This window comes from Heterodontus francisci, chromosome 27 (genome assembly GCF_036365525.1).
Source record: "Heterodontus francisci isolate sHetFra1 chromosome 27, sHetFra1.hap1, whole genome shotgun sequence".
NCBI classification, from domain to species: domain Eukaryota; kingdom Metazoa; phylum Chordata; class Chondrichthyes; order Heterodontiformes; family Heterodontidae; genus Heterodontus; species Heterodontus francisci.
This window is the reverse complement of record NC_090397.1, coordinates 10,520,564-10,537,291: the sequence shown is the minus strand read 5'-3', so window position 1 is coordinate 10,537,291 and position 16,728 is coordinate 10,520,564. Positions and strand designations below refer to the sequence as shown.

The 16,728-nt window shown below is 44.5% G+C and overlaps 1 protein-coding gene across 2 annotated transcripts in view; it reads right to left on the bottom strand.

Moving 5' to 3' along the window:
- fgd6 (FYVE, RhoGEF and PH domain containing 6) overlaps positions 1 to 16,728 on the bottom strand; it is a 185,861-nt gene that overhangs the window by 10,474 nt on the left and 158,659 nt on the right. For both annotated transcript variants that reach the window (XM_068058785.1, XM_068058784.1), the window contains 2 exons: positions 10,024 to 10,152; positions 3,362 to 3,513 (listed from right to left, as the gene is read on the bottom strand). In XM_068058785.1, coding sequence (XP_067914886.1) covers positions 3,362 to 3,513; positions 10,024 to 10,152 — 281 coding nt within the window. The remainder of the gene's footprint in view (positions 1 to 3,361; positions 3,514 to 10,023; positions 10,153 to 16,728) is intronic.

Sequence of the window (16,728 nt, the reverse complement as noted above, 5' to 3'; positions counted from 1 at the left end):
CACTGAACTTGATGTAGCATCAGGAAGACTATAAAGTGCCTAATTGAAGGATGTGGTGCTGTTCCTCGAGCTTCACTGAAAAAGAGCAGAAGGCTGAGGGCAGAAAGTTCAAAGTGGGATTGGGGCACAGAATGAAAATAGCAAGCAACTGGAAGTTCTGGGTCACACTTGCGGATTGAACAGAGGTGTTCAGCAAAATGATCACCTAAACTGCCTTCAATGCATGTATATCTCTCCTTAAATAAGGAGACCAAAACTGTACGCAGTATTCGAGGTGTGCTCTCACCAACACCCTGTACAGTTACAGCAAAATGTCCCTACTTGTATACTTCATCCCACTTGCAATAAAGGCCAACATTTCTAATTATTTGCTGAACCTGCATGCGAACCTTTAATGTTTCATGTACACGGACACAAAGATCCCTCTGTGCCGCAGCATTCTGTAGTCTCATTTTAAATAATATTTTGCTTTTCTATTCTTCCTACTGAAGTGGATAATCTCACAGTGTCCCACTTTATACTCCATCTGCCAAATTTTTGCCAACTCACTTAACCTATCTACATCCCTTTGCAGATTTTGCGCCCTCCTCACAACTTGCTTTCCCAGCTATACTTGTATTGTCAGCAAATATGGCTGCAATACACTTGGTTTCTTTATCCAGGTCATTGATATAGATTGTAAATAGTTGCGGCCCCAGCACTGATCCTGCGGCAACACACTAGTCATAGTTTGCCAACCTGAAAATTACCCATTTGTCCCGACTCTCTAGCCAATCCTCTATCTGTGCTCATGTATCACCCCCAACACCATGAGCTCTTAGCTTGTGCAGTAACCTTTTATGTGCCACTTTAGAACTAATGGGATGGAGATGGAGAAACCGGGGAAAAGGAACCAGGTTTTTACAGGAATCAGAGTGGGAAGACATGTAGTCAAGGTAGCTGTGGGAGTCAGTGGGATTATAGTAGATATTAGCTGATGCGTCTAATCCCTGAAACAGAAATAGAGAGATAGAAGGGAAATGTCTGATGGGCCACGTGAAGACGAGGGAGGAGTAGAAATTGGAAACAAAGATGATGAAATTTTCCAGTTTGGAGCGACAGCGTAAAGTGGAACCACTACAGTCATCAATGTACCAGAAAGAGAGATGAAGAAGGGGACATGTAAAGAACGAGAACAAAGAATGTTCCACATACCCCATAAAAAGGCAGGCATAGCCAGTACCCATACAGGTTTTCATAGCGACACCTATTATTAGGAAGTTAAAGGAGTTAGAGAAGTTGTTCTGTCTCTTCAGTCTCTTCCCAACTACATCCGTGACTCTTCTGACGCCCTACGTCATTTTGACAATTTCCAGTTTCCTGGCCCCAACCGCCTCCTCTTCACTATGGACGTCCAATCTCTCTACACCTCCATCCCCCACCAGGACGATTTGAGGGCTCTCCGCTTCTTCCTTGAGCAGAGCCCCAACCTGTCCCCATCCACCGCCACCCTCCTCCACCTGGCTGAACTTGTTCTCACATTGAACAACTTCACCTTCAACTCCACTCACTTCCTTCAAGTAAAAGGTGTTGCTATGGGTACCCGCATGGGCCAAGTTATGCCTGTCTTTTTGTGGGATATGTCGAACATTCCTTGTTCCAGTCCTACTCAGGCCCCCTCCCCCAACTCTTTTTCCAGTACATTGATGACTATCGGTGCCGTTTCCTGCTCCCGCCCCGAACTGGAAAACTTTATCAACTTTGCTTCCAATTTCCACCCTTCTCTCACCATGACATGGTCCATCTCCGACTTCTCTGTCTCCATCTCTGGGGGTAGGCTGTCCACTAATATCCATTATAAGCCCACCGACTCCCACAGCTACTTCGACTACACTTCTTCACACCCTGCCTCCTGTAAGGACTCCATTCCATTCTTCCAGTTTCTCCGTCTCCGACACATCTGCTCTGATGATGCTACCTTCCATGACAGCACTTCGGATATGTCTTCCTTTTTCCTCAACCGAGGATTCCCACCCCCCCTCCACCCCACTGTGGTTGACAGGGCCCTCAACCGTGTCCGGCCCATTTCCCACACCTCTACCCTCACCCCTTCCCCTCCCTCCCAGAACCGCGACAGGGTTCCCCCTTGTCCACACTTTCCACCCCATCAGCTTCCATATCCAAATGATCATCCTCTGCCATTTCTGCCACCTCCAGCGTGATGCCACTACCAAAGGCATCTTCCCCTCCCTTCCCCTATCAGCATTCCGAAGGGATTGTTCCCTGGTTCATTCCTCCATTACCCCCACCACCTCGTTCCCTTCCCATGGCACCTTCCCCTGAAATTGCAGGAGGTGCAATACCTGTCCATTTACCTCCTCTCTCCTCACTATCCAAGGCCCCAAACACTCCTTTCAGGTGAAGCAGCGATTTACTTGTACTTCTTTCAATGTAGTATACTGTATTCGCTGCTCACAATGTGGTCTCCGCTACATTGGGGAGACCAAACGCAGACTGGGTGGCCGCTTTGCGGAACACCTCCGCTCAGTCCGAAAGCAGGACCCCAAGCTTCCAGTTGCTTGCCATTTCAACATGCCCCCCTGCTCTCATGCTCACATCTCTGTCCTGGGATTGCTGCAGTGTTCCAGTGAACATCAACGCAAACTTAATGAACAGCATCTCATTTACCGATTAGGCACGCTACAGCCTACCGAACATTGAATTCAATAATTTCAGAGCATGACGGGCCCCCCATTTTACTTTTATTTTTAGTTATTTTTTTTCTTTTTTGTGTTTATTTTATTTTAGTTGGTTCAGTTTGTTTCTACTGTGCCTACCCACTGTTTTTTTTCCATGTTTGTGCTTGTGGCTGGTCAGTTTTCAGTCCATTAACACCCTCTCTGTACTAATACTTAGTCTTTCAACACACCATTAACACATTGTTTGCCTTTGCTCCATGACTTTCTGGTCAGCTATTCTGTGACCATGTCCAATCAACACCTCTTTTGTTATCTCTTGTCCCACCCACTTTACTTGCTTAAAATTTTTATATTTCTTATATCTGCCAGTTCTGAAGAAGGGTCACTGACCTGAAATGTTAACTCTGCTCCTCTCTCCACAGATGCTGCCAGACCAGCTGAGTATTTAGTGTTTCTTGTTTTCATTTCAGATTTCCAGCATCCGCAGTATTTTGCTTTTATTTTGTTCTGCCTAACATCTGTAACATTTATCAGTTCTGGTGAAAGGTCACTGACCTGAAACGTTAACTCCCTATTTTTCTCTTATAGATGCTACCTGACCTGCTGAGTATTTTAAGTATTTCCTGTTTCCAGCATCCACAGTATTCTGCCTTTGCAGCTTTAAAATGACTTGTTTTACTCACCTCCGGGCAGTGTGAGGTTCATCTGCTTTAAACACATAAAACAGTGTTCTCTTATGAAGTAACTGAAAGATCACTTTGAGTCCTGAAAGGTCATCCTGGACTTCAGAAACTGTGAATCCGAGCAATGGTTGGCTCTCCAATGCAGCCACATCCTTTTTTTTGAAGAAGACATTGGAGATAAAGTTTTATACAGGCATCAGTATGTCAAACATATAAAACAAAATAAAAGCAAGTTATCTAAATGTGTATCTTTGCGAACTAAATAGGTCCATGCTTGGAGTCACGGGTGTCACAAAGAACATTTAAATCCATATCTGCATTAATTTTCCACTTTCAAGCTGTTGATACCAGCAAGTCTGATTTAAAATTATCCAGAAGTGAGGCCACAGTTCTTTCCAAACCTTAACATCCACAAAATTCAATAAGGACAAATCAGCAAATAAAAAAATCTAAACACCAAGTAGAACTTTGTGGCCTGTGTAGACTGGCAGGGTTCAGAGGCCAGAGAGCTGGACATCTTAACCTGCAGTAGCTGTGGTCCTTCCCATTTTGTGAATGAATTTCAAACATCACGTGAAAGTAAACAAAACGCTAGCCCCCCCAAGAGCTTTAAGCTCTTTCTATCCTCGTTTTTTCCCCATAAGAACATATGTAGTAAGAGTAGCCCATACAATCCCTTGAGCCTTTTCCATCATTCAATACCATTACAGCTGATTTTCTGCCTCAACTCCACTTTCCTGCCTGCTCCCCATATCCCTTGATATCCTGAGACCCCCAAAATTTATTTCGCTCAGCCATAAATATATTCAACAATGGAGCATCCACAGCCCTCTGGGGTAGAGAATTCCAAAGATTCACAACCCCTTGAGTGAAGAGGTTTCTCCTCTTCTCAGTCCTAAATGATCGTTCTCTTATCCTGAGACTGTCTTCTAGATTCCCCAGCCAGGGGGGCAAAAAACCTCTCTGTCTACCCTGTCAAGCTGCTTCAGAATCTTGTATGTTTCAATGAGATCACGTCTCATTCTTCTAAAATATAGTATAGGTCCAATTTACTCAACTCATCATAGGACAATCCTCTCATTCCAGGAACCAATCGAGTGAACCTTTGCTGGACTACCTCCAATGCAAGTATATCCTTCCTTAAATATGGAAACCAAAATTGCACATAGTACTCCAAGTGTGGTCTCACCAAAGCCCTGTAACCACTGTAGCAAGACTTCTTTATTCTTGGACTCCAATCCCCTTCCAATAAAAGGCCAACATGTCACTTGCCTTCCTAATTGCTTCCTGTACCTGCATGCTGAATGTGTCCCTTGTACGAATGCACCCAAGTCTCTCTGAACGTCAACATTTAGAGGTTTCACGCTTTATGAAAAATATTTTGCTTTTCTGTTCTTACTACAAAAGTGAAACCTCATACTTCACATTATACTCTATTTGCCATCTAACTTGTCTATATCTCTTTGCAGCCTCTTTGTGTCTTCCTCACAGCTTACATTTCCACAAATTTTGTATCGTCAGCAAATCTAGATGCATTACTCTTGGTCTTTTAAGTCACTAACATAGTGTCATGAGTGCTAGACTTTGTAACATGATTATATTTTAAAAACTGTGATTTTTAAAAGTCTAAGATGGTGTTTGAGAAATCAGGTGACCTCACATCCCCCTCTGCTCAAGGACAAGACAGAAATTTTGGTTATCAGGACAACAGAGAATAGAGACCAAAGTCTATTTTTTGAAAAACAGAGACGGCAGGGGCATAACACCCAAAAAACAATGGGTTTCACTCTCCCAGACTTTTGTATTGTAAACAAGGAGTCAGTGATTCTGAAGTTGAAAATGTTAACACCTGGAAATAATGGAAGGCCCAGGCAGCTCTGTGAAACCAGACTTCTGGACTTTAAATGTTGGAAAAGGACAATAAGCTATTGACATTGGATTCCAGATAAATTTAACAGATTTTCTGAAGGCAGACAGGCTGTTCAGAAGACCAGCGGGGCAACCTCAGAGCAGGCTGTAAGAAAAGAAGACAACCAGCGGTGGCAGTCGAATGTCAGAGAATACTGAGAATACGGCGAAAGGCTGTAATGACTTGAACTTGTTTTAAAAGTTGAGGTTTGCAGAGAAGTAAAAGCCCAACAGGATTACCAGAAATCGCCTTATTCACGGATGTCCAGGTCGAAAGTGCTCGGAGAAGTGAGCGAAGAGGACATTGATTTTGAAAAGATCTGGGAGATCCAACCCAACTGGGAGGAGTTTCCAACTTAGAACTGCAAAGATTTCACAAGAGAGTATTGTGCAATGTACAAGGGTGGTCTGAGGTTTTCAAATATTTTAAGTGAAGAGAATACCTTTCTTTATGATTTGGGGTATCAGCTACTTACAAAGTACTGTTTAGTTAATGGGGATTTCTTTTAGTTTAGTTGTTATAAAAGTCTTAAAATGTGAAATTGTGTCGCATAGTATTTTAACGGTCTCACTGAGATCGTAACAACACGTGAGGTGAGAGTGACTGCCCTTGACATCAGGGCAGCATTTGACCAAGTATGGCATCAAGGAGGCTAGCAAAACTAGAGTCAATGGGAATCATGGGGAAAACTTTCCACTGGTTGGAGTCATACCTAGCACAAAGGAAGATGCTTGTGGTGGCTGGTCAATCATCTCAGTCCCAAGACATCACTGCAGGAGATCCTTAGGGTAGTGTCCTGGGCCCAACATCTTCAGCTGTTTCATCAACGATCTTCCCGCCATCATAAGGTTAGAAGTGGGGATGTTCACTGATGATTGCGCAATATTCAGGACCATTCATGACGCCTCAGATACTGAAGCAGTCTGTGTTCATATGCAGCAAGACCTGGACAACATTCAGGCTTGGGCTAATAAGTGGCAAGTAACAATTCACATTCGAGCCAGTGTCCAGATGCAGCAAGACCTGGACAACATCCAGGCTTGGGCTGTTAAGTGGCAAATAACATTCGTGGCACCCAAGTGCCAGGCAATGACCATCCCCAACAAAAGAGAATCCAACCATCTCCCCATGACATTCAATGGCATTACCATTGCTGAATCCTTCACTATCAAGATTCTGGGGGTTACTATTGACCAGAAACTGAACTGGACCAGCCATATTGTACTGCGGCTACAAGAGCAGGTCAGTGCTGGGAAATCTGCGGTGAGTAACTCAGCTCCTGACTCTCCAAAGCGTGTCCACCATCTACAAGGCACAAGAGAGGAGTGTAATGGAATACTCTCCAACAACAATCAAGAAGCTTGACATCATCCAGGACAAAGCAGCCTGCTTGATTGGCACTCCATCCACCCTTCACCACTGACGTACAGTGGCAGCAGTGCGTACAATCTACGAGATGCACTGCAGCAATTCACCAACGCTTCTTCATCAGCACCTTCCAAACCTGCGACCTCTACTAACCAGAAGGACAAGGGCAGCTGATGCATGGGAACACAAGCACCTGCAAGTTCCTCTCCAAGCCACACACCATCCTGCCTTGGAACTATACTGCTGTTCCTTCACTGGCACGGAGTAAAAATCCTGGAACTTCCTTCCCAACAGCACTGTGGGTGTACCTACACCACCTGGACTGCAGCGGTTCAAGAAGGCAGCTCACCAGCACCTTCTCGAGGACAATTCGGGATGGGCAATAAATGCTGGCCTAGCCAGTGATGCCCATATCCCGTGAAAGAATAAAACAAAAAGATTCCAGCACTGATCCTTGCGGCACTCCATCAGTTACAGCCTGCCAACTTGACAATTCCCCATTTATCCCTACTGTCTGCTTCCTGCCCATTAAACAATCCTCTATCGATGCTAATATTACCCCCAACTCCATGAGCCCTTATCGTGCACATTAACCTTTTGTGTGGCACCTTATCAAATGCCTTTTGGAAATCCAAGTATATTGTTCTCCTTAAAGGAGAAAAGATTTGATAGAGGTGTTGAAATTCATGAGGGTCTGGGCAGAGTAGATAGGAAGAAACTCTTCCCGTTACTGGAAGGGTCAAGAATCAGAGGACACTGATTTAAGGTGATTGGCAAAAGAACAAACGGTAACATGAAAACCTTTTCTTTCGGCGAGTGGTTAGGATCTGGAAAGCACTGCTTGAGAGTGTGTTACGAGGCAGATTCAATTCTGGCTTTCAAAAAGGAATTGGGTAAGTACTTTATTTATTTATTTAGAGATACAGCACTGAAACAGGCCCTTCGGCCCACCGAGTCTGTGCTGACCATCAACTACCCATTTATACTAATCCTACATTAATCCCATTACCCTCTCACATCCCCACCTTCCCTCAATTCCCCTACCATCTACCTATACTAGGGGCAATTTATAATGGCCAATTTACCTATCAACCTGCAAGTCTTTGGCTGTGGGAGGAAACCGGAGCACCCGGCGAAAACCCATGTGGTCACAGGGAGAACTTGCAAACTCCGCACAGACAGTACCCAGAATAGAACCTGGGTCGCTGGAGCTGAGAGGCTGCGGTACTAACCACTGCGCCAAAGGGAAAAAATAAGGGCAACGGGGAAGGGCAGGGGTGTGGAACTAGCAGAGTTGCTCTTGCAGAGAGCCGGCATGGACAAGATGGGCTAAAGGTTAATGCCCTGTCTAAATGGCATAACTGCTGCTAGGGGGCCTATAAAAACTACCCTCACCAGCATTTCTGACTCTTTTTATTCCTTATATCCACCCATATTGATTCTACTTCCTGATTTTTTGAACCAAGATCCTTTTTCACTACTCTCCTAATGTCATCCTTAACTATGAGGGCTACTTTTCCATTCTGTCTGTCTTTTCGAAATGTTGTGTACCCTGGAATATTTATTTCCCATGCTTGGTCACTTTGTAACCATGTCTTTAATGATGATTAGGTCCAAATCGTTTATCTCCAGTTCATCTACCTTACTGCGAATGCTTCGCACAGATAATGAGCCTTTAATTTCCATTTTTTAAAATAATTTTTTGCTCAAATCTTATTCACTGATGCACTATCACCATTAAACACTCTGGGCTGGATTTTAAGTTTTTTTTGGGTTTTACTCTGTGGAGATTGCGATGGCTCATTAACATGGCGGGGCTGGACCACCCCCCCCCCCCACCACCAAGATGACTTGGAGGGGGCGGGCGAGTCATCCCTGGCAATGGCATCTGGCAGCACTGTGCAGGCACCAGCACCATTTTTAAAGGGGACAAGCCCCTAGAACAAATGTTAATTTTTAAAGGGACCGAAGTATTAAAATTTAATTTACACATTACATCAACACTCCCTGAACCCACACCCCCAAGAAATAATCAAGTCATTAATAGGCCATTCCCACCCAAAAAAAAAACTTTGATTCAGATCTTGACCTTACCCCCCCGACCTTTAATAACTTTCACCCTCAACCCCTTCCCACCATCCCCCCCACCAATCCAAAGGGTTTGATCCTGCTCCCCCACCCCCCACACTGAGAAACTTACCTCCTCCACCCCCACCACCAGCCCCCCCCACCCCCCCAACAGGTATTGTGCCTCATTTCTTCAGTCGGGGATTCTAAGGTGCAGTATCCCAGCCGCTGGGATGAAGATTGCTGCGGCACTTCAGGAAGCAATGGGAATGCAGGTGAGTTAATTTATTTGAATATTCAAATCTGGGTCCTGTCGCCGAGCAACCGGTGGGGGGGGGGGCGGATGCTGCCATGAAGCCAACAGGATTGGGACGGGCCCTGCCAACGTCGAGGTTGGTGGCGGGCCTCACCCAGGCCAATCTTCATGCCCACCGTGCCACAGATCCCAATGTCGAGGCCCCTATAAAATCCATCCCTTTGTCTCTGTCCCTTCATGTCCCACTCTGCTTGTCTTTACCCAAATTGCTACACTGCTCTATTGCCTCAACGTTTGTCTTTAGATTTTTAAATTTCCCTTAACCTGATCCTCCCCCATCCCATTCCCATCCCTCTTCTGCTTATTGGGATAAAATGTTATGAGTACTAGGTAACCTCCAATTATCCAATCACTCCAAATTGGCAATTATCCATGAATAAGCTTTGACAGTGAATGCACTGCAGTCTGTTTAGCCACTGGAGGCATCAAGCTGACCCAGATCCCTGTCTTTACTTGTCCACACACATCATTAGATCAGCAGAAACTGATCTGTTTGATGAGTTCACAATAATGTTGTTAGTTAAGAGAATTCCACCTCAGGTGAAACAAACTGTTCACGTTCCCCCATTAGAATACAACTCAGCGTTTGAACAGGTAGCAGGCTTGGAAAAATCAGTGCATGGCCTGGATTTCCCACCTTTCCAGTAACAGAAATTTGTGCAAAGGAAAAAAAAAAATGCAGGCCACACAAACAGGCTCCTGAGATTCTTCTCAGCACAGCTGTAAGCTTGCTGGACCATACAGTGGATATTGTAAGAAATTGGCACAAAAAGCCCATCAATTTCTGTAAAACTGAGGTTTGTAAATTAGTCTTTACATAACTTTATAGTGGAAAAAAATGACTGCAACACAATGTCTTACTATGAGATAATGCTGCTGTGATAATGCAAGAACCAATAATTCAATTGAGGGCTCTATAAATACATTTCTATTCTCATGTTAATTGTATTACACTTACATTCAATTGAAAAATATCTATACAATAATTTTGCAGACCCTTACCTCACTGGCAGCATATGTATATAGCACCTTATCCTGAATGACAAACCAGAGCCGTTTCCATGGTTTCTTAATGCCTTTTGACCTATAAAGGTAGCCACTCATAGAAGAGGCTCCAGTATTGGCAGATACCTGAAATAACATTAGTGTACACTTTAAAGTCAGATTCTGGATAACTTCCTATTCCTCACCCTCCTTTCATTATGTTCAGTTCTTTGAAGAGGCTCATTTATCTTTCAATTTCTAGTTCTAGCAAAGATGCTGAGGGACCTGCTGTATATTTCCAGAATTTTCTGTGATTTAAGGTTTACAGTCATCCATCTTTCTGTTCAATTTCACTTCTTCCATTCTCTTTAAACCTAATATTGTAAAGTCAGTGTGGTAATGCCAGTTGTAAGCTCTTCTAATAATGCAGTAAAATGGATTCTTTTCTTCTGGCTAGAGTGGTCAGCACTGCTGCACCTCCTATTGAAATTGATCATAAATAAGTTCACTGATCGAAAGCTCAAGGAAGAGCACCTCTGTGACATGTAGGCAAGTCCCAGAGTTGGGGAACTGCAATAAAGACAGCCCCCCAATCAACATCCAGAATAGAAAAGAAAGCAAATTTAGAAATGGAGCCTCTCACTGAAGGAGCTATGGTTAACCTCAACTGAATACTTTTCTGCCAAATTCTCAACCTGAAGGAGCAGACTGCCGTGGAGATTTGTATTTTCAAAGCTTTGTTTGGGATAACAAATATTTTTTGGGGGGGGGGGGGGGGGGGGTGGGGGATGTGGAAAAGGGTAGAAAATTAGCATTAAGGCAGAGTATTGAAGTTACGACTCATGCTAGTTCCACTCCGTTGATTGCACTTTTGCCTCTGAGCGTTTAGAGACTTTTAAACCCACACCTAGGACTTGAGCACACAATCTAGGTTGACACTGTAGTACAGTACTGAGGGTGCTGCACTCAGCATTTTCAAATAAGGCATTGAATCGGTATCCTGTTTACCTGCTCCAGTGATTAACATGCATGTTAAAGATCCTATGGCACAACTGGAAGAAATACAACATGACATTCCTCACTCAATCAATGCTAATGATACAGATCGTCACTATTTCAAATAATTGCTTTTTATGGGATCTTGCTATACATGCTGCTCTTTGTGACATCATTTGAAAACAGTGTTAGTTTTTACATGTACGCTGATGACACCTAGGTTGACCTCACCACCATCTCTCTTGACTCCTTCACCGTCGCTAAATTATCAGACTGCTTGTCTGACATTCAGTATTGGATAAGCAGAAATCTCCCAACTGAACAAAGGGAAGACTGAAGCCATTATTATTGATTCCTGCCATAAACTCCATTCCCTAGCTATCGACTCCATCCTTCTCCCTGTCTGAGGCTGAATCAGACTGTTCATAACCTGGGTGTCATATCTGAACCTGAGATGGGCTTCTGGCCACATAGAATCGTGGAACAGTTACAGCACTGAAAGAAGCTATTCGGCAAATGAGTTCAAGCCAGCACTCTGCAAGAGTAATTCGGTGAGTCCCACTCCCCTCCCTCTCCTCATAGTTCTGCAAATTTGAAAAAAATTCTTCAGGTGTTTACCCAATTCTGTTTTGAATCTGCCTCCACCACACTTTCAGGCAGTGCATTCCAGATCCTAATCACTAATGTAAAACAAAAATTTCATGTCGCTGTTGGTTTCTCTCTATTTATTCTGTCTAAACTCCTCACTATTTTGAACCCCTCCATCAAGTCTCCACTCAACCTTCTCTTCTCTAAACAGAACAGCCCTAGCTTCTCCAGTCTATCTTCGTGACTGACTTCCCTCATCTCTGGAATCATTCTCATACATCTTTTCTTCACCCTCTCTAAAGCCTTCACATCCTTCCTGATGTGTTGTGCCCAATAATGAACACAATCCTCCAGTTGAGGCTGAAACAGTATTTTATAAAGGTTCGTCATAACTTCCTTGCTTTTGTACTCTATTTATAAAGCCCAGGATCCCCTGTGCCTTTTTAACCACTTTCTCAACCTGCCCTGCCACCTTCAATGACTTGTGCACATATACACCCAGGTCTCTCTGTTCCTGCACCTCCTTTAGAATTATACCTTTTAGTTTATATTGCCTCTCCTTGTTTTTCCTACCAAATCCTAACATTTTGCACGTGTCTGCATTACATTTCATCTGCCACTTGTCTGCCCATTCCACCAGCCTGTATTTGTCCTCTTGAAGTCTATCACTACCCTCCTCACAGTTCACAATACTTCCAAGTTTTCTGTCATCTGTAAATTTTTAAATTGTACCCTGCATAGCCAAGTCTAGGTCATTAATATACATCAAGAAAAGCAGAGGTCCAAATACCGACTCCTGGCGAACATCGCTGTATACCTTCCTCCTGTTCAAATAACAGCCATTCACCACTACTCTGTTTCCCGATACGCAGCCATGTTGCCACTGTCCTTTTTATTCCATGGGCTTCAACTTTGCTGAGGAACCTATTATGTGGCACTTTATCAAGTCCTTTTGGAAGTCCACATACACCATATCAATTGCATTACCGTTATCAACCTATCGATCGACATTAAGCCAAGTGGCCTGTAATTGCTGGGTTTATCCTTGTACCCTTTTTTGAACAAGGGTGCAACAGTTGCCATTCTCCATTCCTCCGGCACCAGCTCTTATTTGAGGAGGATTGGAAGATTATGGCCAGTGCCTCCACAATTTCCACCCCATCTTCCCTCAGCACCATTGGATGCATCCCATCTGGTTCTGGTAACTTATCAACTTTATGTACAGCCAGCCTTTATAATACCTCCTGTTTTATCAATTTGTAGCTCTTTCAGTATCTCAATTTCTCCTCCTTCGCTATAACTTTGGAAGGATCTTCTTCCTTAGTAAAAAGACAGATGTAAAGTAGTCATATAGTACCTCAGCTATGCCATCTGCCTCCATGCATAGATCCCCTTTTTGGGCCATAATCAGCCCCACCCCTCCTCTTACTACTCTTTTACAATAAATAAGCCTAAAGATGATTTTTGGATTCCCCTTTATTTTAGTTGCCAGACTCTTCTCATACTCTCTCACTGCCTCTCATTTACATTTTCATTTCTCCTCTGAACTTTGTACATTCAACTTGGCTCTCATTTGTATTATCAACCTGACATCTGCCATACACACCCTTTTTCTGTTTCATCTTACTCTCTAACACTTTCAGCATCCAGGGTCATAACCAAGGCCGCCTATTTCCACCTCCAGAACATTACCCAACTCTGCCCCTGCCTCAGCTCATCTGTGGCCTGAAACCCTCATCCATACCTTTGTTATCTCTAACTTGACTATTATTTCGCACTCCTCGAGTAGATTCGCCTATCCTACTGCACTCCTAGCCCACGTCCCACCTAGTACCCTCCATAAACTTCAGGTCATTCAAAACTCTGGTGCCCGTGTCCTTACTCGCACAAAGTCCCGTTCACCCAGCACCTCTGTCTCGATTGTAGAAGTCTCATCCTTGTTTTCAAGTCCCTCCATGACCTCGCCCCTCCCTACCTCCAGTCCCACAATGTTCTGAGAGATCTGTGATCATCTAATTCTGTCCTCTTCAGCAGCCCTGATTTTAATTGCTCCAACATTGGTGGCCGTGCCCTTGGTTGCTTAGGCCCTAAACTCTGGAATTCCCTCCTTAAACCTTTCGGCCTCTCTACTGCCCCTTCCTCCTTTAAGACATTTCTTCAAATTACCTCTTTGACCAAGACTTTTGCCATCTGCCATTTTGTCTATGTGGCTTGGTGTCAAATTTTGCTTTAGAATGCTCCTGTGGCCTTGGGACGTTTAATTATGTTAAAGGAACTATATAAATACAAGTCGTTGATGTGTAAAATAGCTATGTTTTTCTACATGATAGTGCGACATAAATGCAATTACTTTGCTCTAATATTATTGTGCTTTAAAGATGAATGGCCAGGACATAAAACAAGAAAGTTAAATATAATAGCAACTGCATCAAAACAGAAACTACACTTTTGGACTTCTTGCCCTCCCAGCTGAACGCCACAAGTAAAAACCAAACCAGGGTGGGTCAGTGTGTTGGTGCTGAAATGTTTGGGAAACAAAGTGGCAGCATGAGATTATTAACAGTGAAATGTGGGGAGGAAGACTTTGTTACGACCAGGTGAGAAACATGTCTCGGGGTCTCTTTCAGCCTTCACCTGGTCTTACTATAACAGGATTTAATTTTAAATACATTGTGTTTTCAGCTCCCGCTTTGGTGAATCCTTGTTCACAGCTTTCCAAATATAAGGCAAAGAAATGAGTACAAACAGGCTTTCTTAGGTTTAAAGAAAAAAGTGAAATGTATTAAAACTTAAACTCTAATTCGGTAACGCCTAAGGCTACATGACGCTCCCACACTCGCATGCACATGTGCAAATAGGGACAGAAAACAGCAGAAGAAAAATAAAGTGAAAAAGTTTGAAGCAATCTCTAAAGGGGGTTTGTTACTGTGCTTCGAACTCAATGTCGAGTCCTTGATTGTAGGTAGTCTTGATTTTCATTGGGGCCCAGTATTCTTCTTGAACCTTGTTCACTGTAGCAGACTTTTCTCTCATGTGTCTCCAATGGGTCCTCAGTTCCGTGAGAAAGAGATGGAAGCAGAAAGGAGAGGCTGCACTGAGCCAGCCACGCGAGGTCTTTTCAGTCCAGAAGCAAACAGCTTTCTGTCTTCAAACACTGTTTCTCCAATTTAAAAAACTCCCGTAGTTGGCCAGCCGGTGGTCACGTTAAGACGCCTGCTACCCTACCCGACCCAACCTGACGACATGTGTTGGGTTTGGGTCGGGTCGGGCCCATCTTCCGGGGTCGGTTTTCGGGTTCAGGTTGGGTCGAGCAGAGTCCAGGTCGAGTCGGGTCGGGCCAGACACGTGCAGTAAGTGCTCTGCTGGTAAGTATTAAAAAAAAAACTTAACTGTGCTGGGAGTCCGGGACGAAACTGCTTCTGCGCAGTGAGCAAATGACGTCACTATGACATCATCGCGCTTGCGCTGCAACTTCTTGCAGATTCGGTGTCAGGAAACTAAGTAAATGGATGGTCGGGCTCGGGCCGGGTTGAGCCGTGGCAGGTTCTAGTCGGGTCGGGCTTGGGTCAAAATCAGAGGGACTTGGGTCAGGTCGGGCCCGCTGTGGTTCGGTCGGGTTTGGGTCGGGTTCATTTTCCCGACCTAAAGCTGGCCTCTAGGTCACGTGACTGACTGGTTTGACCGGGTCTCTTCTGTGTATTGGGAGCATCTTAGCAGTCAACCTGGAATGCTCGCGTCTCCACCTTCAACGTCTGGTAATCAAAAGTCCATTGTGGATTAAATTGGAGCAGGGAGTGGCCCTTTGTCCTTTCCAAGTACTGTTTGTTACTATGCAAATGTCTTCCCAGTCAAGGGTCTTTTTTTTTTTAAAAAGCAAGTTTTTTCTTTACTTCCGTAACAGTTTAGAAAATCAATGTTCATATGGCAAAATTAATGTGCCCCATTCTTGCCAGGTGGGGTGCTTGCATGACACCTCCACACCCAAGTGAATGAAATGCGATATGAAAAAAAAAGGCGCATTTCATCAGAAGATTTGAGAGAAATAGAAGATTCAGATACAGGACAGTAAGTAGTGGACGGGTCTATCCTGAACTCTCTTTCAGTGCTTTTCTGAGTCATGTAAAGACTTTTGACTTCAGGGGATGGGTGGTTCCCTTTTTCTGTGACTGTGGGGGGGGGGGGGGGATTCTTTGTGAATCTCCCCTTCGTTCTCTGGGACACTCCTACCTGCAGGTATGCGTGCTGACTTGACTGCACTCTCCTGTGCCACTTTGACTAGGTGAGGCATCACCCTCATGGTTTCTGTGCTGCCTAAGAGGTCTCTTCTTGTCTTTGCAGGTTCCTGTAAATGCTGTTAGCAACTCTGGTGGGGTGCTTCTAGAGTCTGCATTTACAAAGGAGGATGTGGGGTCCAACATTTCAAATCTTTCGGGATTGGCTGACCAGACAGTCGGGGTTTTCATCCAGGATTCCTCCTGGACTTCCTTTAATCTGCCCTGTTGGTCACTTTTTCCCCTTCTCTTTCTAAACCTTTGCCAGCTGTGTGCCTGCCTGTCCCCTTTTGTTCTTGGCGGGGGTCCCTTACAGTTGACCAGCCCTCTGCTGGAGGGTCCTCCCAACATTAGTACAGGACTTACGGGTGCAGGTTTCACTGTAGGTTGGGGTTGCCCCTCAACCTGGCACATGTGGCAACTCCAGCAGTACTCCAACACATCTTTGTGGAGTTTTGGCCAGTCAAACTGCTGTCTTATGCTGGCTTTGGTCTTTCGAATATGGCATGTACAGCTACTGTAGTCTCGTGGGCCTTCACCAGTCAGATCATTACCTAGGAGCAGGTCAATCCCATCCACAGGCAAATTAGGGATAATCCCTACAGTCACCGGTCTCAAAATTAGGTCGCACTCCAGATGCACCCGGTGTATAGGTACAGGCATACACTGCCCTCCAATACCATTCACCACCACTTTGGTGTTCACTGCACTCACTTGGGGAAAGGTCAGGCCTTTTCCCAGTAAAAGGGATCTAGTGGCCCGTGTCCCTGAGAATCACTATGGGCTTGCTTGCCCCACACGAGGGGTATGGGGTTACTTTCCCTTCAGACACGAGATCCTGATAGCTTTCAGGAATCCTATCAACTTT